This window comes from Cornus florida, unplaced genomic scaffold (assembly GCF_030987335.1).
Source record: "Cornus florida cultivar Cherokee Brave unplaced genomic scaffold, ASM3098733v1 CherokeeBrave_3.0.0_Hap2_Chr05, whole genome shotgun sequence".
Classification (NCBI taxonomy): Eukaryota; Viridiplantae; Streptophyta; class Magnoliopsida; order Cornales; family Cornaceae; genus Cornus; species Cornus florida.
The window spans coordinates 110,214,961-110,239,412 of NW_026775575.1; the positions used below are offsets into that span (position 1 = coordinate 110,214,961).

The window sequence follows — 24,452 nt, forward strand, 5'->3', positions numbered from 1 at the left end:
GTCCGCCTCCTCCTCCTTCCTCTCTCTCTCCCTCCCTCTTCTCTCTCATCTCTCTTATCTCTCTCATATTACAAACCTAGTGAAATGCAACTGAGACTAATTACCGGCAAAATATATACAGACAAAACTTTAACATTTTCCAACTTACTGTCGGTGGGCTGAAATATTTGTAGAGCTCTCCAGAACTGGATTGAGTAATGTTACAAAGAGAGTTATGAACTCTTTAAATTTAATTACTGAATTTATATAATTTTTAAAATTTGTGTTATTAAAAATTAAATGAATCATTTAATATATCTTTTGATTCAATAGTTAAATATGAAGAGTTCTTGATTTCTATGACCGAGAAAACTTCCACAATAACATTACTCATGTATCATGTTTTACACTTTTGCATCACTTACATAATAATTATATTATATAATTATCTTATAATAAGAGTTCTTGATTTATATGACCGAGAAAACTTTCACAATAACATTCCTCATGTATCGTGTTTTACACTTTTGCATCACTTATATAATAATTACATTATATAATTATTTTATAATATTATGGTTTGTTATGACCAAGAGACATAATTAATCACTCAACAGGAAAGGATTCGAATTCTTCTGTGTAAATGTCTGCGAAGCACTCTCTCTTTCTAATACTACTGTAGAATTCTACAATACATAGTAAATGCAAAGACTCTGTACCGCCCCTGTTCAAAGACCAAGTCAATAAACAAAATAATATATATATCAGAAGATGCTGATATTAATATGAAATTAGAGTGAGATGAATGTGTTTACATATCGTTTTTTTCATACTACTTTCAATTAATTTAAGTATTTACTTATCCTCTGCATGCGTAAAAAGCTACAGTATATAGGAACGCACTTGAACTTTTCCCACTAAACGCTGACGGTCTGAACATTATTTAATATAATATAATATTATTTCTCTGGAAAACTATGACATCTCGTGCCTAATATATATAATTCTTTCCAGGAAATTTGCCGTGAATTAAAAGGAAAAAGGACAAGTGTGAACGTACACCCTCTTCGTTATTGATCGATTCAACCAAATATCTTACTATATTTAATTTCCGGTATGCGCCCATATATTGTTCGTGATAAAATACCAAGGGGGCAATTGTTGTTAGTAGACTTGTCAATCCAGGAAACTTTGATCACTATCTGCAGTACGTCTGATGACCAGCAGATTGAAGATAACTGATATATATAGTTGTATGTATATATATATATATCCATGTTTACAACTGGGGTAATACTTGACTTAGGGAGAAAATAAAAATCCGAGTTCCAACCCCTGAAAGAAGCAATACTTATACAAAGTTATATATATATATATATAGAGAGAGAGAGAGAGAGAGAGAGAGAGAGAGCAATAGTTACATAGGACATTTAGAAAGAGGTTCTTAAACGACCCTATTTAAAATGGGCAGGTTCACCGCATGAGTTTCCAAACATGCATCTTAACTTGTCATTTAGGAAAGAGATTTCATGATAACTGCTGGGTGGGTCATTGTCTGGGGATGATGATGGTGCTCGATCTGGTGTAGACAAGGGAGAGTTAGGAATTATTTCGTTTGAGGAGGTACCATATTAAATGGGATAAAAATAAATAAATTCAACTAACAATGCAGCAAGATATATAATAAGCCAAAGAATAAAGTGCTAATCAAAGTTCATATACACCAGTATTTAATAATTTAAAAAGTAATTGTTGTAAAAGAAATTCATAAACATATAATACAGAAATTAAAGGTCGTTTTAGCAACAAGTTCTATTTTGCATTTTCGAATTCATATGAAGCAAAAGCAGTAACTTTATTTTTTATTTTTTTGTGGTGTGATTTATTCTAAAGCAAAAAAATATTTATATTTGGTAACTAATTTTGTTACACAATATTTCAAATATATATATTTGAATTATTTTTTAAAAATTCTATTTATATAATATTGGTTTTTCTTTAAAAACCTCATTATAGTTATTCAACTGCAATAACAAAAGCAAATGAAAAATAAAATTTAAAAAAAAAAAAAACAAAGAAGAAGAAAATACAAAGGATAAAGTATGAGAGAACTTTGGAGGGAAGAAAAAAGAGTTTGATTGAATAAAGTGAATGAAATATTTTGAAAATAATATACAAAAAAATTGAAGAAGAAGAGTAAGAATGAAAAGCAAGATTAAATTAGAGAGATTTTTAGAAAAATAATAATAATTTGGGGGTCATTTTGTATTTTTTTCATAAATTATGTCTAAATATAAAAATAAATATTAATGGGCCAACATAGGCCCGGTGGAAAACTTGCCCCCACACCCATGCTGATTGCTGACTCCACCCTCCCCCTTAATGCAAATATTTTTTAAGAGAATAAAAAATAAAAATTGAAGAGGAAGAGTAATAATGATAAGAAACTTGAAATTAGAGACTTTTAGAAGAAAAAATAATAATAATTTCAAGGGGACATTTTATAATTATTTTTATAAATTATATGCTTAAATATAAAATAACTTAAAATATAAATAATGGGGGCAGCAAGGGCCCGAGGGTTAATTGATACTCAAATTTTCATTTTGGACACATTTGACCTCTAGATTGATATATCTCCGTCCTCTAAAAATTTTATGTACTGCCATCCTTATTATTACCACAAGTATTCAAGTTCTGTTGTAGCCTCTTCCTTGTGATACTACTTAAACCCAAAAATCAGTACATCAAGTGAGAAATTCTCCAGATGATGCACGTCCGACGTCTAATACATCCTGCATTAATTAATGTTGTTCTCATCCTAGATAGAGACTGCCCTTTCCTCCCTATATTTGTATGAAAAATGATATTTAAATTGATAATTTAGGCCCAAAGATAACACATTGGTTAGACGGGTTTTGACCTAAGTCAAATAAAGTGGGAGTCAGAGTAAGAGCAAATTTAAGAATAAGAGCGAGAATGTGAGAGCGGCAGAATTAAGTCATGAATAATAATAATTTAAGTCAGAGCGCGCGCGAAGCGTGAGAGTAGCAGTATGTTCGGAACGTAAAAGCGACACCCATTGAGAATGATTGTGTGACTTAGGTTTTGACTACTATGACCACTGACAATTTACCTAAAAAAGAGCAAAACCTTGACACCACAACTAAGTCACCAAACTTCGAGGGTCACCCCCATGTCACTAAATCCTGGCATCTCACCAAACCTCGAAGGTTTAACCCTCAAGTCATTAAACCTTCGCATATAAGAAGGACACAAAACTTCGAGAGTCTAACCCTAAAGTCACAAAACCTTGATATCTTGTCAGGTGACCAACCCTCGAGGATACCACTTTTAAATCTCTTGTACGGTTCAAGCAACAAATCTAACTGCCAAATTAACCTCAAGCTCATTCAGAACTCGGCTCAGCATTGTTAAACAAAAAGCGAGATAAGGGTCAGGGCTTTTCGCATGTTTACAACTTTATCATCCGGACAATTTGAAAGATCTTAGATTGGTGGATGAAAAGTCAGAAAATGCCCAACACAAGCGAAAGGGCATGACCAAGTAAAATGATGGATGTATATTATGAAGAACCTTAATTGCCATCATCATTAATACTTTGACAGAATCATTAATAACCCAACCATAATCCTCCTCATAAAGCTAAATGCATTTAATACCTAGTATCTTGCATTGTATAAGAAAATAACTCGAGGATGTGATCTCTTAAGTACTTAATAGCATTATACCTATATGCATGATATGGACCGCTGGGTAATTTCTAGATGGGCCAATTGCTATAAATACTAGATCTCATCTCTTGTACCTCAGTTTGTGTTCTTGATATCACCATATTTATTCATATTTTATTGTGTTACAAAAAGAACTCTCACAGTATGTTTCAAGGGAGACTTACAATTCTCACTTAAACATATTAAATGCATAAGAACCATTCTGTTGATATTTTAGGCCTGAATTATACTCGCTCCATCTCACAAAAAATGTTCATCTTTCTATATTTTGGCTTTCTTAAAATAATTATTTCAATTCAAAATTTAATATAATATTTTTTTAAAATATTCCTAATTTACCCTCCTTGTCTTGAAGTTACAAAAAAAATTGAAGCTTAAAATAACACTTATGTAGACCGGCCTAATTCCATAGGAAGGTATATTGGAAAATTCATTTTGTACCACTATGATTAAAAAAAAAAAAATGATATTAAAAGGTTAAACACCTAAAAGGGACACTTTTTGTGAGGCTAGGAGGGAGTAATTAAGTAAGAGTAGAGTAGCAGTGTTCTGGTTGTATAATTGTAGTATTTTGAGTACTGATCGATGAGCATTCGTGCAGAAATATCCATATGATGTAATCAAATATAGTTAGCTGAGAACCAAAATATATATTGGAAACTTTCAGTTACAGTGCTACTACCTACATATGAGATTCTGTGATCACTACTACATTGCAAAAAGAAGACGGAAGTTGCAATGAGAAACGGACATACATACATACACATGCATATATGTATAGAGAGAGAGGGAGAGTAGTGTTGATCATGGAACAGGATAAGACTTGCCATTGCACATGCATTTATAGGCCACGGGACATGTCTCTGCCTCAGCAGGCGATGTACAAGCAAATCTCACCACCACTAGTCGACATGGCGCGCATGATCCACAAGCGTGTGAGCAATCCGGTATTTTTGAACCAGCAACTCGGAGTGTTTCAGCTCTACTCAGTTTTGTAAGCCTCCTCTCTACAGGAAAATCGGCCTCAATCGTATGCTGATCATTTCTTGCTTTAGGCCATCTACTGTGTTCATGTCGACCACCACTACCTTCACCTTCAACTGTAAAAACAAAAAATAATGTCAGTGAAGGTTTCAAATATATATATATATTAACACAAGATCAGATGGATATATAGCACACTTGGATTAGGCTGGTCTGTTATTCGGCTCGCGAACATGGAGGATGGAACGAGGAGGAGGATGGATACCACAGCAGCAATGCAGGTGGAAGCTTTCATGGCTTTCATTCTGCTCGTTCAGCTTTTAACTTTAGGAGAGAGAGAGAGGGGGGGGGGGGGGGGGGGGGGGGTGAAGAGGAGAGTGGGAAGTGGATAAAATATATAGATGGTGATGTGAAGAAGAGGTATTGAAGCGAATCACAAGTAGAATATGGGAAGAGATGTAATGGTGAAGAGATCACATGAAAGGGGATGAAGACTGAAGAGAAGACTGCTCTCACATGGTTTCATACTTTGCACTGAATTGTACACATCAAATTAACATGAAAGACATTGTGTGTGTGTATATATATATATCGAATAATGAAAGACAAACTCATGACTTCGAACCAATTTAATGTGCAACAAAGATACACAGGTGGTTGTGCCTTAGAATGATTGGCCCAATGAATTGGAAGAAAGGAAAGTAAAGTGACTTAAAACTAAAAACTGTACCCAAAAAAAAAAAAAAAAAAAAATTTGTTTTAGTTAAGTTTCGTGCTAGCTCTTTTTAATTATCTTTTATAGTTTCTTGAAAAAAAAATTATGTTATTTGAATTCTTAAAAACTGTTACAAATCAGGCTCTCCTTCTCTCATGTTTGATTTAAAATTAACTAAAAATAATTACTTATTATTTTATTGAAAATAAATAATATTCTCCTTTGGTCGGATAATATAATGTTTAGATACCTAATTTTCTAAATAAGAGAACTTTACGTATAATTTCTTTTACATTGTTTTTTGAGTAAATTACACTCAGACCCACTAAGGTTAAGTCATTTCTGACATAAATGAAGATTTTGATTTTAATTATCATTTATATTTGAAAGAGTGATTTCGCATTTCACTTACATTCTAAATATCAATTTGTAGTAATGTTAGAGTACTTTTAAATATACAATGACTATGCTACCCTTTGACCTCCTTATTAACTTTTTTTTTTTTTTTACCAAACACGCCCCGCCTAATTCTCTCTCCTCTCCTCTTCTTCCCCAAATCCACCCATCCCCAAATCCACCCATCAATCATGCTCATCCCTCACCCAAATCCCACCTCACCCAATAAAATAAAAAATAAAATAAAATAAAATAAAAACTCATTTCATAGTTCATTTATTCGAACATTTTGCTTTCATCAAAATCCTGGGACACTAAAAGAACAATCCTAAACCAAGAGGTGACGTATCTACTACACATAGAAGCCAACCTGAAACACATCCTCCCTCTCCTCTTCGCTCAATATCTCATTCTTCATCTCAAAGTTGATTTCATGGATCTTGTAGAAAATGAGAGGGAGATAGAGCCTGTTGTAGAAATTAATTGTCCAAATTAATTCACTATAATACTTCCTTGTCGACCAAATTATAGAATTTCGTTTAATTTTTTTTTCATTTGTTGGAATATATATTTAGCAGTGAATCTACTAATTTTCTAAATCAGATATGATCTCTTTCAATTCTAATTCATATTCTACCTCCCAACAGTGTTATAAACTACTCTATTAGGAATCTGTGTGTTGAGCTTTAGTACATCTTTGGTACCCATGTAGTTAGAAATTATCTTTGAAAAATTCAAAGAAATCATTTGGATTATGTCAGCTTGATGGGGGACATGAAGGCGGATTGGATCTTAGAGTGCTTGGATATATACATACACACACATATGTATATATATAGGGGCTTTTTTATCATTTAAGATTACAGATGTTTTGTATTAAAAAATTGAGGATAAAATGATCAATATATTAAAAAATTAAGGATAAAATGATCAATTTGCATATATTAGTGGCCAAAATGATGTAAGTAAGAGTTAAAATCAAAATCTTTATTTACCTAAAAAATAACCTAATCTCAAGAGGTCCGAAAGTAATTTACCCTTGTTTTTTCCTGTGTGTTGGTGCCCATTTTTCTCTTCCATTGCTCTCCTACTTGCCGATGAGAGGCTTCCTTTTTATAAATTGGGTCCCATCCTCCTTGAGGTGGGCCACTAAATGGGAAGGTTGACCAAGACAAAATCTTTTTAAAGCAGGCCGCAATGTTAATTGGGCTTGGGGTATAAATACATTTATGGGCTCCAGTCCAGTGACTTTAAACACATGGTAGAAGAAAAATATCTTTGTAAAAATATTTAGAGGAGTATATACTATATACATCATCAGAATTGCCCTTGTTGTGAATCCAGCAAGGACCAATTATTTTTATTTTTTGATTAGTGCTTGAATACATACATACACACACACATTTCATAAATTATCCACAGCAAGTTTAAACCCCTCACCTCCTTTTAACCCCTTATATCCTCTTTGATTGGCTCCGGCCTAACCCTTGCTCCAACATACCATATATAAGTATATATTTTTGTTATATGCATATACTTATATGGTAATTTTAAATAGTGTCTTCCCTAAAATTTTTAAATTGCTCTAATTTTCTTTTGAAAAAAAAGAGTTACATATATCCCCCTTCTTTAAGTACACCATATATTTTTCCTTTTTCCTTTTTAAAAAAAATTCTTTTTTCACTTATATATAATTATGTATTGTACCATTTTTTCCTCTTCTTTCTTTTTTTGGATGACATTTATGATTGTATTTAATTAAAATATTATCAATCAATATTTTGATTCTTATATTTGTCAACTATATTTTTTTATACAGTACTTATTTAGCATATTATTTTACAACTATTTTTTTTTTTCTTGTTTGCCTTTTGATTTTAAAAAATTATATTTGTCATACTTGTTGATTTTTTTTTTTTTTTTTTTTCAATAAGTGCATTGTACCCCGTGAAATAAAATCCGCCCTGGTTGGGGGAATGATTGAGGAGGGATGGATGAGAATGATAAAAAATAAAAAAAAATAAAAAATTGTGTTTGGTTGGAGGGAAGGAAAAATATGAAGGAAGCAAGAAGAGATGCGTTATCTCTCATTCCTTTGTAATTTTTCATCAGCCCCAAATTAAGAAATTAGGAGAGAGAAAACATGATAACAACCAACACGTTTTAAATTTTCATTTTTAACATCCTTGTTGCATAATTTGGAACGGAGATATAAATTTTACAATTTATATAATTAGAATATTTTAGTAAAAATAAAATCTTTTTCCCTTCCTTCAAATTAAAAACAAAATGTGTCACCACATTCATCATTAGACAATACTTGGGTCCTAAACAAATTTCATCCTCCAAACTAAGGTGGTCCAGTGAAACTTGAACACCAGCTAAAAAATTTTAAAAATTAAAGTTGGATCATACCCATCTTTTACAAGTAATCTGAAAGATCGATGTGAGCGAATTCATCATCTCCGATCCTCACGTTTGATAATGAAGGATCAATGAGTGAGATTAATGAATTAATGGAATCTGTTGCAAGTTTGAATTTTTTCACCTTGGGTCTGGCGGAGTCCCGTCGGACATAAGAATGGAGATCATGTAATGGTGTTCAAACATTTTTATGTAGGACAAAATTCTGAATAGTTCGATAAATTTGTTTTGAATAAACCAATACTATTTTTTGGTAATTTATTATGAGTCCTGTTAAAATAAATAATTTATTCAATAAAAATAACATTCAATTGATGGCTCCATCACCGTCACTGCCACCACTGCCACCGCTATCCATGTAAGCATCATCCCTCGCCTCACCACCGCAGTCACAGTCCCTAAGTTTCAAATATCTCTCGTATTTATTTATGAATATACGTGTTTATGTATATTCATCCATAGAAGTTAATTTTTACACTTATTACATTCAAATCTCTCCCTCAGGGTGAGTGGGCAAAACTACTCTAATTATTAGAGTATCGGAGATTCTTTGAATTTCAAACCCTAACTTAAAGTTTAAGGTTTATTTACTCTAATGTGCACGTATTAATTATGTAAGGACAATAATAATTTTACTCGAAAACTAAAGAAACAAAATCATGGATGGTCATCTTCTCCCCTCTAAATTCACCTTCCCCACTCTCTCTCTCTACTTTCTCTCTCATAACACATTGAAGATGAAGGAGTTCTAGACCACAATGGAGATTTGGAGAAGAAGAAGAGTGAGAAGGGAAGAAGAGAGAGAAGCGGAAGAGAGAGAAGGGATGAAGAGAGAGAAGCGATCCCTATTTCTCGGATTAACATGAAAGATGGGTACTCTAATTATTTCCTAAAATTTAGACAAGTGTTTATATTTTAGTGGACACCTGAGAATGACGTTTGTCCAGGACCAAAGTATTGTTCTATTATCGATTCTATCTAGGGATGGCAACGGGGCGGGTTTGGAGCGGGTTTCCCTAAATCCCGCCCCGCCCCTTTTACTTTTTGGCAAGTCCATACCCGCCCCGAGACCCGCGACGGGTTAGATTTTCATGTCCAGCCCCACCCCGTTAAGAAATACTGTGCCCTCGTGCCCGCCCCGCTAACAAATTTTTTTCTCCCACTTTTTCGAACTTAAACTCCTGCTATTTAAATATGCAAAGCCTAGGAATGGCACAACATAAATAAATTATGTATCCCAACAAAAATAAAAAAATAACATGCACATAACATAATTCAGAAAACATAATAAACAAAAATAAAAGTTTAATACAACCAAATCACAAGAAGTTCTAAGCTCTAACTTCCACCATAACCAAAATAAAAGCAAATTTAATACCAAGTTCACATCCCAAATTAGGATTATAAGAGATGGGTAATTGGGTAAGCCACTAAAATAACTTATTAATATATATATATATATATATATATATATATATATATATATTAAATATAGTTATATGCGGGGCGGGGCGGGGCGGGGCGGGGTGGGGCCCTTAGGATATGTATATTGAACCCTTACCCGCCCCGTGACTCTCGACGGATACAAAATTTGTATCCATATCCGCCCCAACGGTATAAAAAGTGTTCGCATATCCGTTATTAACGGGGCGGGACGGGGCGGTAAAAATTGACATCCCTAATTCTATCAAACTAGATATAAAATAAATGAGACATCTTCCTTTCGTAAGGAATGTCTTATTCATTCATTTTCCTCTCATTGTTATTCAATTCCCAATCCTCCAGCCAAACGGAAAATTAAATAAGTATTGTTTAACAAATTGATAAGAATAGTATTCTTCAATTAATTATTTTATTAATTACCAGATAACAACAACCAACCGAAATTTATATCAACTTTCTTTCTTATTTATCAAGATGCAAATTGGTAATTTCAAATTTATCATTTAACTCAGCTTCACTCCACTAATTTCAATTTCAACAACCTTTACATTTACCCATCACGTCCTACCCTTTCCGGGGTGGGAAAGACCGTCCCTCCCATGGTCCCATTTGCGTCCACCGTTAGTTAAGGGTGGTCCTTGCTGATTTACACACACTCGTTCCATCTAAGTACATATTTTTGTTATATACATAGATTTATATGGTAATTTTAAATAATATATCTCCTAAATTCTACTAATTTTCTTTTAAAAAAAAAAAAAAAAAGTTACATATATCCCCCTTCTTCAAGTACACCATATATTTTTTCTTTTTAATTTTTGTTTTCTTTTTCAAAAAAAATTATTTTTTCACTTATGTATAATTATGTATTTTTTCTAATTATTTCTTTTTATCGATGAGATTTGTGATTGTATTTAATTAAAATAATAATATTTTGATTCTTATATTTTTCACTATATTATCAATGGGCTAATGGCCTAGCGGTATCAGCCTTTTCTCTTCCAAAGGGAGGTCAGGTACCAACTAAGAAAAAAAATTATTTGTCACTATAACATATTATTTTACAACTCTTTTTTTTCTTTTTGTCTTTTGATTTTAAAAATATATATATATTTGTCATATTTATTGTTTTTTTTTTTTCAACAAGTGTATTGTGCCCCTTTGAAATAAAATTTCGTTTATGTCCACCATAACATATACAATATGTTGGTGACATTTAATTAATGCCCTAAAATTGGAATAAGAAAGATTAATCTAGGATTTAAATTAATTAATCTCAATTTCGATTTCAAAGATTTTAATGGTTTCATCCAAATAGATTAGACAAACGACGACCCTAACCAATCACCATACGTGGGACAATAGCGACAGTAATAACAGGTCACCGTAGTACAGCTCATATATATAAATATGTATTTTAAATATTCTAAACAAACAAGGAACGCTAGGTTAGCTGTCGTTTTCATTCGGCCCTTCCACGCATCGCTAGGCACCGTGGGATCAACCTTCCGATCTGTTACTTTTAACAGTTGAAAGTAGGTGTTCGCACACAAATTACGCCACCGACAACTACTTTACCAACACCAATACCCGCCAGAAGTAGTTACCTTCCGCAACGAAAATACACAATAACGTAACCCTCCTAAAATCAGAACAATCCCGCTTTGTTTGCTGGTACACTATGCTTCAAATATGATACATGGACTTTTTGGTTATAAAATTATTTTACGGGGCTTTTTTGTAATAATTCGGTAGTTGTGCTGTCTCCAACGGTTGAAGCATCTTAATCGTCGTTGGTAACTCTCTCTCTCACTAACTTTTATCATTAAGTTCGTCCGCTTCCTGAATACTCGAGAGTTTCTGTATATGTAGAGAGAGAAACTGGAGCTAGAGAGAGAGCAGAGAATCACTGAGATCTAGATCTGTGTGAAACTTCATTCCAATGGCTTCGAAACTGTTGCTGAGTATAATCTTCGTCTTTGATCTCATTGCTTTTGGCTTAGCTGTTGCCGCCGAGCAGAGAAGAAGCACTGTGAGTATTCTTTCTCATCCCTTCCCTCTCAACTGTTAACTAATTTGTGTTTATTTATCTCCTCGCATATACACAGAATGTGTTTCTGATTGATGTATATAAGTCATTATTGGATAGAAGTATCAATTTTAGTAAGGATTGGTCTAGTATAGAGGGAATCGTTGAAATTTGCTGCTTGAGATCGATCCTTTTTTTCTTACCGGAAACATAATGCTCTGTTTGGTTCTTGGGAATCTGTAGGGAAGAAAATGAAATTTTGAGAATTACTAACATTTTTATCTAATTGAACATAACTTCTTTCACTAATATGTGTGTATTTATAGCCACACATATCCACAAATTTTGTCTGTTTCTGATTGATATATATAGGTGATAGGTCAGTATTGGATAGAAGTATCAATTTTAGTAAGGATTGATCTAGTATAGAGGAAATCATTGAGACTAGCTGCTTCAGATCGAACTGTTTGTCTTACCGAAACATAATGCTCTGTTTGGTTCCTGGGAATCTGTAGGGAAGAAAGTGAAAATTTGAGAATTACAAACATTTTTATCTAATTGATCATAAGGGAGCAAAACTATCCGCTCACTTGAGCTTAATTATGTTTGTAGTCCACCATAATATGGAACATAATTTTCAATTTTTTCTCCTTTTTCTTCAGCTTTCCTGGCAACCAATCAAAGAATAAGCCTAAAAAATTTGCTTGTTTGTCATGGAAGTATTGGATCTATTACTATACTCTTCCAGTAAGACAAATTATACATATCTTACAATGTATCAAAGAACTAATCTTTATTTGTGGTAAGCGCCACACAAAATACACACTTACTGAAGAAACCTGTTGATGGATATGATTACCAACATAGAATAATAATTTGAAGTGGAGCAATGGTCTTCAAGCTAAAAGTTTTAACCAACTAAACAATGCGGAAAGACCAGTAGATTTATTCATGTGGAGTCCACATGATGCCATCTCCTCAATGTCCATTGGTAACTTTTTATTGGCATTGTTTAGTTGGCTAAGTTTTTCTTTTTGAAAAGAGTTTTCCTTTGGAGTATTGTTGGTAAATTACCTAGTTCTCAAAGAATTTAGTGGTTAATTGCCACAAAATTGGTAAGATCCAGAGAAGGAATGGGAATTTGCTTTAATTCATCATATTATACTCAGAACTTCTCCAGAGATCTATATGGCCGGCAGTAATATTTATAGACTTCTTTAGCAGGCAATGAAGCTCTATATTTCTATTTTACTAACAATGGTATATGACACAATCCAGAGGTACACTTTCTTAGAACAAATACTTTGATTTGGAACTTTATTCTCGGATTTGTTTATGAAGAAATTGAAAGGAAAGAAAATAAAATGTTGGTTTTTATGTTGAATGCCATACAAATGAAAAACTCCCCTTTACTAAGCCAAATAGTTTCATTAGGCTTCAATGTGTTCTTGTATGCTAAACTGATTATTTAAGATCCGAATATAATCCGTTGCCTTATCTTATCTTATCTTACCTATTTTAAGCAACCAAACAGAGCATGAGATTTTAATTTTATTTTAAATTTCTCAAACTGATTTGGAAGAGAGAAGAGTAAGCTTTCCCAGTATGGAGGTTGTGTTTGATGCGTGGTATTGGTTTTGATTCAAGATTCTTAATTTGTAGAGAAATTTTTCACTTTGGAGCTTATCCTCTGATTGGTTGCTGAGAAATTTGAGAAGGAAAGAAAATGAAATTTTGGAGTTAATGTTTGATGCAATTCAAATGGAAGACTCCCCTTTAATAAGCCAAATAATTTTTTTGAGCTTCAACGTGTTCTTATATCCTAAATGACTGATTATTTAAGATCCAAATGTAATCCCCCATGGGCCATTGTCTTATTTTATCTATTTTTAGTAACCAAGCATAGCATGAGGTTTCAATGTTTCTTTTGAGGATGTCAATTTGGAGGAGAAAATGAGAGGGAGTAGTTCTCCCAGTAGAAAGGTTGTGTAACTTGTGTTTGGATGCATGGAATTGGTTTTTATTTTGAATTCCTTCTCTGTAAAATTGCAGAATCTTGTCTTCAGAATTGCTATTGTTTGTCTGCAGAATCCATTTTAGAATCCATTGGTATGCAAAGGAACAAAATAATGCGACTTTAACTTGCAGCACCTGTTCAAACACTAGGGCTGCATGGTCGTGGATGCAATATTGTCCACACATTATATATTATAATCCTGTGTTCCTTATAAAGTACTGAATAATGTCTTCATGTACAGGCCACGGTTAAGCAAGACAATGAAAAGGATTATAACTATTGCGTCTATGACTCAGACATCTCGACTGGTTATGGTGTTGGTGCATTTTTGTTCCTCATGGCTAGTCAAGTCCTTATAATGGCGGCAAGTCGATGCTTCTGCTGTGGGAAGCCTTTGAACCCTGGAGGTTCAAGGGCTTGTGCAATCCTTCTTTTCATAATCTGCTGGTACATTCTCATACTATGAGTTCCATTATATTGTGTGTATTGTCATAAATAGAACTCGAAAGATTAAAAAAATTGAATATCACACTCCATGATTGAAATTACCACACCCATAATCGAATGACGTGTTATTTACACTATATTCAAATTTGCAATTTTGAATTTCAGGGTGACTTTCTTCATTGCCGAAGTGTGCTTGCTTGCCGGTTCTGTGAGGAATGCCTACCACACCAAGTATAGGACCATATTCAATGAAGAACCACCCTCTTGCGAGACTGTGAGAAAGGGAGTGTTTGCAGCGGGGGCATCATTCGTATTCTTCACTCTCATAGTCTCAGAGTTCTACTACATTTGCTACTCAAAGGCCAGGGGAAGCTTCCAACCATATGGCGGAGCCGGAGAAGCTGGCGTGGGCATGGTGGGAACCTACAAATGAGCATAGTTTAGGTGGCCATGACTATCACATTGTCATATTCTGTTACTGCCTGGACTCTCTACATCAATTCGATTGCTTCATTGCCTGTTTGCATCAGATTTCACGTTTTAGGAGTTCATTCTAGTTTGAGACAGCTTGTATTCAATTACATGTCCATAAATTTTGATGTGTTCATGCTACTATGAATTTTTTTCGTTGTATGGTGTTTATGAATATCAATAATAGGGAGGCTGTTGTTTGTGTTTCTTTACAATGTATGGTTTATCGATAATAGGAGGAGGAGGCTGGTGTTTGTGTTTCTTTACAATGTATGGAATCATTAGAACTAAATTGGTCAAAATTACCAGTCAACAACCGTTCATGAAATTGATTGAAATTTTTTTTCCAAAGACCCAAAAACCTGAATAATCCAAATTATCCAAATTATGAATAAACTTGTGCTCAGATGGGAAGGGGCTGCGCGAATGCTAGCCCCATTATCACAGATTATGACGTAAACTCCACCACTTAGGCAGGCCTTAAGCGGGTACCCCTCCAAAGTGCAAAAGAGGTCGCCAACCTAGGCCATGGGCCTTTTTGATCGCCCATGGACCCCATCCAGGTAAGTAAGTTCCCATTAAGGCTTTCAATGCCTTTTATAACCCTCTCTCACCTAATTCACTCGGTCTTCTTTTCAACGTGGGACAGAAACATTTGTACAACTACACCCTAACCTTCCTGAGATTCAAAGAGGAGTTGTGTAATCATCAGCGTGGAAACAAAAAGTTCCAAGGAGGATTGGTTGGTTGTTGTCCAAGCATGTGGTTTCTTTTAAACTAGATAATCTCCTCTTCTTCGTGTTCGAAAGAAAAAATAAAATCCATAACTTTTCCTGGATTTGCCATACTCGGGATTAGGTGATTTTGAAGGCCCTGAACAATTTGAGAAATAAGTCAACAGTTGAAACACATGAAACCATTTGAATCCATTAATTTCAGCGTCTCCTTTCTACAACTTAAATACACATGGTTACTTTATAGAAAAAAATCAGTATGATATAATAATTTTGATGTTAGTGTATATTGAGGATTCTTTCTATGGGAGAAAGTAAAGAACTCGTAAGTTCACAACTAAATCTTCTATTAGTGGCTCTTTGTAAGAGTTGGGCGCTCTACCAATGCCCATACTAAATTTTCCTTTGGCTTACAAAGGAAGTGTTCTTAGAAATGGAAAATATGACGATTTGCAGACTTCCCAGCAATCCGGATTTGCGAGTATTGATCTAATTTAGCCGAGGATGTGCTGACTCTCTCTACTTGCTAAAATTGAACTAATTTAGCTTTTTGTTGGAACTATTGTTACACTGAAGAGGCCAGAAGTGATATAGGCCGGATATAACCCACGAACATGGCATTCGGTCCGAGCAGTTGGGTCCAGCCCATAAAGAAATACTGCCATATGGGCCGAACGCGAATAGCCCATCGAAGATGACCAAAGCCCACAGAGGAACGGGCCCAGATCTAGCAACCCATTAATGTTTGTAAATACCCATAAATATGAGAAGTAATGGGGAGAGAGATTCATTCTGTTGAAGTGTAAGAATTCTAGAGAGAGAAAATGGAAATGAATTCCTTGCATCTTCAATTGGCGCCGTCTGTGGGAATCGTTGAAGATTAATTGATCATTGATCAATATAGCGTGGATTCAGACCAATTCGTGAAGACGAAACTCGATCTTTGGGAGTTGGATCCAGATCTGAGAGATTGTGACCTATTCTGGAGGAATTTTAGTTCTGTTGCTTTGACGGAAGTGGCTTCAGATCTACGCAACAACGAGTTGTTCGATTGCGGCCGGATCTGACGGATTTAGAATTCGGAGAATTCAGATCTCGTCAACCGTAAGCATAACTCGGAGAATTCGAGTCCAGATCTGAAAAATTCGCGCTCACGAAGCTCAGATCTACTCAAGAACTTGAGATTAATGCCTTTACTCCGTTCAGGAATAATGATAGGTGAAAGCTCCAATCCGATGGAGGCTGTCCAGCAAACGAAGCTTGAGGAGTTGATGAACTTGATCGAAGCTCTCAAAAGAGAGAATGCAGAATTGAAAGCTGGAATGCAGCATCAGCAAATGCCGGCGGTTCCGCGTCCACTTCCGGCCGGTGAAGGAGGTATTCAATCTAATATCGCACATCAAGGCGAGCAGGACGAGAACAATCAGTCAGCTCTCCACCGTGATGAAAGGAGGATGGACGATTTGCCACCAAATGTTCGTCGAGTTGAGGATCACGAAGGATCGACTCACGTTGATCCGCGACATGAGCAGATCAGACAGAACGAAGCCATGACCTTCGATCCGCATCAGGAAAGGTTCAATCGAGAGGAAGTGATAGAGGTTGATCGCCGCTAAGTTATATCGCCTTGGCAAAGAAAGCTCATTGAGGAACGGTCATTCGATCCGTCTTACCGGCTCTCTATGGCTACACTCATTCATCGCGGTTCGGAGAGCAGATCTGTAGCTCATAGAGCTACCGCTGGGCTCCAGAGAGAGAATGAAGCACTCCGATCCGCGGCTCGGACAGTTGATTCACCATTTACTGATGAGATCCTGAATGCTCCGCATCCAAGGAAGTTTGCCATGCCAGTCTTTATTCTGTTTGACGGAACAACCGATCCGATCGATCATGTGTACCATATCCAGTTGAAGATGGCTCTGAATACGGAGAACGACTGTTTAATGTGCAAATGTTTCCCTACAAGTCTAGCCGGACCGGCGCTTAGCTGGTTCAAAAACTTGCCTAGGGGCTCGATTGATAGCTTCCGGAACCTGTGCGATCGGTTCATAAGCCAGTACTATGGGAACAAGCGTCCGCCGAAGGACATCTCAAGCCTATTCACAATGAAACAGCACAAAGATAAACGTCTCCAGGCTTTTCTCACCAGGTTTAACCTCACTAAGAGTATGGTGATTGAATGCCACCCTTCTACAGCGGTTCAAGCCTTCAAGTTGGCCATGACACGTGGCACTCCGTTCCATACCAGTCTGGTAGTGAACACGCCGACGACTATGGATGAACTCAATGAAAGAGTCGATGGCTTTGTGCGCCTGGAAGAAGAGGAGGCAGCCAATGCTCGGACAGAATTGGTCGTGTCGACCGAGGAAAAGTCCAAGGCAAAGATCAGGCAGAAGCAGGCTCAGCCACAACATCAGACCTCCTGGAAGGCAGAAAAGAGGTCCAGGGAGGAAGAGCTAATCACTCCGTTGAAGGTCACTCTGGCGAGGCTATATCAGGAGAACAAAGATAAGTTTCATCCACCACTGCCAATTAGGCAACCCCTCGAATAGAGGGATCAAACTAAACATTGTGATTTCCATTCCGATTTCAGTCATCAGACTAACGAATGCAGGAATTTGAGAAGGCAAGTGGAGATGTTGATAGCTAGAGGGGAGTTCGCGAGTTATGTCCAAGGCTCGGCGATAGAGCAGAACCGACGGATGGAGCAAGTAAAAAGAAGTCAGAAGCAAAGCTCCCACAATTCACAGCCAGTTCGTATAATCAATGCTATTTACGGTCGACCCGAGCCTAGCGAAGACTCGGATGAGCTACTCCGAACGCGCCTACGGCAGGCGCAGATGAAGAAAAGGGTCAGCAGTGTGAATACTCTGCACTAACAAATCACATCGATACAGATAAAGTTCGACAGGACAGACCTGCTGCGTGTTCAAATCCCCCATGAAGATCCGTTGGTAGTCAGCTTGACAGTGGCGAACTGCCTGGTGCGCAGAGTTCTGATCGATCCCGGAAGTAGTGCGAATGTCATGCCAAGGGACATATTTGATCGGCTCGAGATTAAGCCAGAGAGGCTCAAGCTCACTGGAAATCCCCTGTTAGGATTTGATGGTAAGAGGGTGGAGCCCATCGGTATGGTGGAAGTAGAAGTTCAAGCTGCAGAACGAGCTCTTATTGAAACTTTTATGGTTGTGAAGATTTACCCCTCGTACAATCTCCTGATGGGAAGAGGATGGATTCACAGAGTCCAAGGTGTGCCCTCAACTCTGCATCAGGTCATGAGGTGCCTCGGACCCGATGGAAATAAGGTGATAGACATTCATGGGGATCAGGTTGCAGCCAAAGAGTGTTATTCCGTCACACTAAAATATGCTGGGAAAGGGAAGGCGCACATCCGTTCGGCGAGCCCAAGATAGCAATTACAGGAACCTCCACCCAAGCAGAATAGGGTGGAGGAGCCAGTTGACTTGACCGAAGAGCCCCTTCTGGATGTGCAGATCGATCAGTCCAAGCTAAAGCAAACTACCAGAGTAGGAGTAAGACTGACCAGGGAAGAGCAGCAGGAGCTAATTGACTTCTTGTCTCACAATGCCGATGTATTTGCATGGAGTCACCTAGACATGCCTGGAATTAATCCCTCCGTATCCTGTCATTCCTTGAATGTCAATCCCAATTTCAAACCAGTAAAGCAGAAGCAACGAAGGTTTGCTCCAGAACATAACCAGATCATAGCCGAGGAGGTTGATGGGTTGCTCGATGCGGGATTCATCAGAGAAGTGCACTATCCTGATTGGTTGTCCAACGTCGTTGTCATGTAGAAGAAGAATGGGAAATGGCGAGTATGCATTGATTTCACCAATTTGAACAAAGCCTGTCCGAAGGATAGCTTCCCACTGCCTAAGATCAAATGGTGGATGCCACCACCGGGTATGAGCGTTTAACCTTTCTGGACGCTTATTCAGGTTATAATCAGATCCCTATGGACCCGGCAGATGAAGAAAAAACTTCTTTTGTTACCGAGCGAGGGACATACTATTACAAAGTTATGCATTTCGGACTGAAAAACGCGAGAGCAACTTATCAAAGGCTTGTTAGCAAAATTTTCAAGGATCAAATAGGAAAGATTGTGGAAGCCTATATTGATGATATGGTGGTAAAGAGTAGGAAGAAGGATGATCATCTGAAACATCTGCAAGATGTATTTGATGTGCTGAGGCGATATGGGATTAGGCTCAATCCAACCAAGTGCTCGTTCGGTGTGAGATCCGGTCAATTTTTGGGACACGTGGTCAATCGCAGAGGCATCGAAGCTAGCCCTGCTCAAGCAGAGGCTTTGATTAAGAATGCCGAGCCAAAGACGATCAAAGAAGTGCAAGCCCTCACAGGACGAATAGCTGCATTAAGTCGATTCATTTCTAAGTTGTCAGACCGCTACAAGCCGTTCTTTGACACGATCCGGAGTCATGGAAGACAGCTCTGGGGGGATGAACAACGACAAGCATTAACCCATTTGAAGGAATATATGCAGAATCCACCAGTCCTGTCAGCCCCAGATCCAGAAGAGAAATTATATCTATATCTCGGAGTATCTAATGTTACGACAAGTGCCGTTCTGATTCGTTGCAAGGAAGGGGTGCAACACCCGGTGTTTTATGTCAGTAAGACAATGACCGAAGCAGAACGAAGGTACTCGAAGGCCGAACGGGTGATACTTTCACTCGTAAACGCAAAAAGAAAGTTGAGGCATTATTTCGAATCCCACCCTATAGCTGTCCTAACAACTTTTCCAATCAGAGTGCTTATGCACAAGCCAGAACTCTCGGGCAGAATGACAAAATGGGCCATAGAGTTAAGCTCATTTGACATAACGTATGAGCCGAGAACGGCTGTCAAAGTACAAGCGGTAGCCGATTTCCTGCTAGAATGTGACTCTGAGGATACGGAAGAAGACCTTAGATGCGGCTCTTGGAAACTTTATGTGGATGGCTCCTCTAATCAGATGGGGGCAGGAATTGGGGTTAAACTGCAAACCCCAGAGGGTACTTCTTTGACTCAAGCACTCAGACTTGAGTTCCGAGCCACCAATAATGAAGCGGAATACGAGGCGTTGCTGAATGGGTTAAAGTTGGCCAGAGAGCTACAGGTCAGAAGTTTAACTGTTTATAGTGACTCACAGTTGATTGTTCGGCAGGTAAATGGTGAGTACGCGACCAAGGATGACACGATGGAGGCATATCGTTCTGCCGTTCTGCATAAAACCAAGGACTTTGCAAAGATTGAATTCATACAGTTACCGAGAGAACATAACGCAGATGCAGATCTGTTAGCATGTAGTGCTTCGAGCTCTGGCGAGACATTGTCGAGGGTGATTCCAATAGGAATATTGTCCCAGCCATCTATTTTTGAAGAACCTTTAGACTCTGAACCTTGGCAAGTCAATGTCATACCGTATGAACCGAGTTGGATTGACCCCATCATCACTTATATTCGAGATGGCGTTCTGCTTATGCAAAGGGATGAAGCTAGGAAAATAAAAAAGAATGCTGCAAAGTACGCCATAGTGCATAACCAGCTGTACAGAAGATCCTACTCTGGGCCATACTTGAAGTGTGTCACCCCCACAGAGGCTCGGCAGGTGTTGCGAGCTATTCATGAAAGCGTATGTGGAAATCATTCTGGGGGAAGATCGTTAGCGCACAAAGCAATGACACAAGGGTATTTCTGGCCGAACATATCAAGAGATGCGGAGGAGTTCTCTCGAAGGTGCGATAAATGCCAACGGTATGGACCATTGATCCACCAACCACCTGAGGAATTGCACGTAATGGCCTCACCATGGCCTTTCGCGCAATAGGGGATGGATGTGGTCGGTCCTCTACCAACTGCGAGAGCTCAGAACAAGTATGTGCTACTGGCCACGGATTACTTTACTAAGTGGGTGGAAGCAGAACCATATCCGAGCGTGACTCAGACTCATGTGAGACGATTTATCTGGAGCCATATTATCTGCCGTTTCGGCGTTCCAAGGTCAATAGTCATGGATAATGGCACGAACCTCGACAGTAAGCAAGTAAGAGAGTTGTTGGAGGAGTATGGAATTAATCAAAAGTTGGCTGCAGTAAGTCATCCCCAGGCCAATGGATAAGCAGAAATTACAAACAGAACAATTTTCGCCTGCATTAAGAAGAAGCTGGAGGACCATAAAGGGAAGTGGTTGGATGAACTCCCGAACGTCCTATGGGCTTACAGAACCACCCCAAGGCGGCCGACTGGGGAGAGCCCGTTTGCAATGACGTATGGTACCGAGGCAGTTATACCGGTTGAGCACCTGGTCCCAACTATCAGAAGCTTAACATGGAGTCAAAGTCAGAACGACAGAATGTTAAGATTGAACCTCGATATAATAGACGAAAAGAGGGACGTTGCAGCAATAAGGCTTGCATCATACCAGCAAGTATTGGCGAATAGTCACAATAAAAGAGTGAAACACAGAGATTTTGCCCCTGGCGATCTGGTTCTGAAAAGAAATGTGGGAATAGTCAAAAAAATGATGCCACCCTGGGAAGGCCCATACAGAATTGCAGAAGTCATAGGGAAGGGGGCATATACATTAGAAACCATGGTAGGAAGGTTGGTCAACAAGCCCTGGAATGCTACGTCTCTGAAGAGGTACTATCAATAAAAGCTAAGTTTCAGTTTTATCGGATGCTGTTTGTTTTCAATCAAATACGTATGAACGTGCAAATTCCTGAGATTTATAAAAATAGCTTTCCTTTTTAAGGGGTTAAAAAAAAAAAAATGGATGAAAAAATGAAAAAATAAAAAAGCCAAGTGGCAAGTGGTATTCTAGCCGAGCGTCAGGCACTTAAGCAAGATAAGTGGCAGCTGACACAATGAGCCGAACGCCAAACACTTGCTAAAAATAAAAAAAGCCAAGTTGCAAGTGGCATTCTAGCCGAGCGCCAGGCACTTAAGCAAGACAAGTGGCAGCTGGCACCATGAGCCGAACGCCGAACACTTGCTAAAAATAAAAAAGCCAAGTGGCAAGTGGCATTCTAGCCGAGCGCCAGGCACTTAAGCAAGATAAGTGGCAGCTGGCACAATGAGCCGAACGCCAAACACTTGCTAAAAATAAAAAACCCAAGTGGCAAGTGGCATTCTAGCCGAGCGCCAGGCACTTAAGCAAGATAAGTGGCAGCTGGCACAATGAGCCGAACGCCAAACACTTGCTAAAAATAAAAAAAGCCAAGTGGCAAGTGGCATTCTAACCGAGCGCCAGGCACTTAAGCAAGACAAGTGGCAGCTGGCACCATGAGCCGAACGCCAAACACTTGCTAAAAATAAAATAGCCAAGCGCCAGGCACTTAAGCAAGACAAGTGGCAGCTGGCACCATGAGCCGAACGCCAAACACTTGCTAAAAATAAAAAAGCCAAGTAGCAAGTGGCATCCTAGCCGAGCGCCAGGCACTTAAGTAAGACAAGTGGCAGCTGGCACCATGAGCCGAACGCCAAACACTTGCTAAAAATAAAAAAGTCAAGTGGCAAGTAGCATTCTAGCCGAGCGCCAAGCACTTAAGCAAGATAAGTGGCAGCTGGCACCATGAGCCGAACGTCAAACACTTGCTAAAAATAAAAAAGCCAAGTGGCGTGTGGCATTCAGGCCGAGCGCCAGGCACTCACTCACACAGCAAAGTCAATATGAAAAAGTATTGAAAGTGGGTTTGAACAGAGCATAGTACAAAAAGTCTTATCGTCTCATTCATAATAAGCTTCGAGGTTACAAAAAGTGAAGCATTCAAATCACATGACTACAAAAGAGTATGAAATTGAGGGATCTGAAGAGCCCTAGCTAACTGCCTCGGTACCGTCAGCTTTCTGGTTGTGCTGACTCGCCTCCTCGTTCCCATTAGCCATCTCACCCTCACGAGGTGGGGAATTGAGATGAATAACAGAGTCGTTCTGCTGGGGCCCAACATCAGCAGTGACTATGGGAGATACCATAGTTGACGAAGGAAGAGCGATTAGAGGCTGAACGGTAGAAGGAGCTGTAGTGATCCTGGAGGAAGCAATCTCCTGACACTCATCAAATATGTGCTCGGCTGCGGTGGATTCTGGGTCAACATAGACCCCCAGAAGGTCAATCCCTAGATCCTTATCAATTTCATCCGGAGTTGAACTGGTCTGGCCCTCAGCCGGAACTCGGTAAGAAAAACCATCTCGGAATCCCTGAGCATATCTAAGAGCTCCAACTCTTGAAAACCGAGCATGAAGAACCAACATGCCACCATTCACTCTGCTAATGGTGTCAATCAGAGCGTTGCGCTCGTCCAGAACTCTTTTCTCAAATGCTATCCGAGCAGACTGCTCGTCAGCTAGAAGGCGCTGGAGCTCTGCCTTTTCATCTCTGACTGAATCGCGCTCAGTCTACCAGACACTCTTCTCAAGCTGAAGGGCATCTTTTTCATCCTGAAGAGAGTCGGTTTCCTTCTTCAGAGCATCTCTCTCTTTTTCAGCTTTTTCAAGCCGAGCCAATATCTCGGTGTTCTTGTTGGCAAGAATATTGTTTTCCTTATTAGCCACATCCAGGCTATCAGAGAATTTACGGGCCCTGGCATTCCCCATTTCCACCTGTTTCTGCATAGCCATCATACCGAACAAAGTCTGCATAGATATGCATGAATACTGGTTAAACCGATCGCCTGGTCGGACGAAGGCAAGAGCAAATATTATGAGAAGATTCATGAGTTAGAAAATAAAAGTCACCTCTATGGCAGATTGGGGAAAGCGGCTGAACACATCCTTTTGTGACAGACCCTTCGCTGCCTCAAGGTCTTTTGGAGTCCACATGCTCCTATAGTACGCCATGGCGGTCTGGCCATCCTTAATCATGGTCTTGTTCGGCTTCACGAACGTCCCATCCGTTCGGGTGTATCGAGGAGCCCATGGTGGTAAAACAGAAGTAGAAGCAGAGGCAGAAGCTGAAGCAGAAGCAGAGGCAGCAGCTGCAACAGGCCCGGAGGGGGCAGAAGCTCTGACTGGGCGATGCAAGAGAGCGCTCGGC

General features: G+C 38.4%; 1 protein-coding gene and 1 non-coding gene across 2 annotated transcripts; one reads left to right on the forward strand and one right to left on the reverse strand.

Moving 5' to 3' along the window:
• The first annotated feature begins 11,512 nt into the window (after positions 1-11,512).
• Positions 11,513-14,875, forward strand: LOC132308532 (uncharacterized). The gene is made up of 3 exons (XM_059806636.1): positions 11,513-11,728; positions 13,984-14,189; positions 14,355-14,875. The coding sequence occupies exons 1-3, from the start codon at positions 11,639-11,641 to the stop codon at positions 14,620-14,622; spliced, it is 564 nt and encodes a 187-aa protein (XP_059662619.1). The 5' UTR covers positions 11,513-11,638; the 3' UTR covers positions 14,623-14,875.
• A 196-nt stretch (positions 14,876-15,071) lies between these two features.
• On the reverse strand, positions 15,072-15,231 carry LOC132310525 (U1 spliceosomal RNA). The gene has a single exon (XR_009482614.1). It is a non-coding gene; the product is annotated as a U1 spliceosomal RNA (small nuclear RNA).
• Between the last annotated feature and the right edge of the window lie 9,221 nt (positions 15,232-24,452).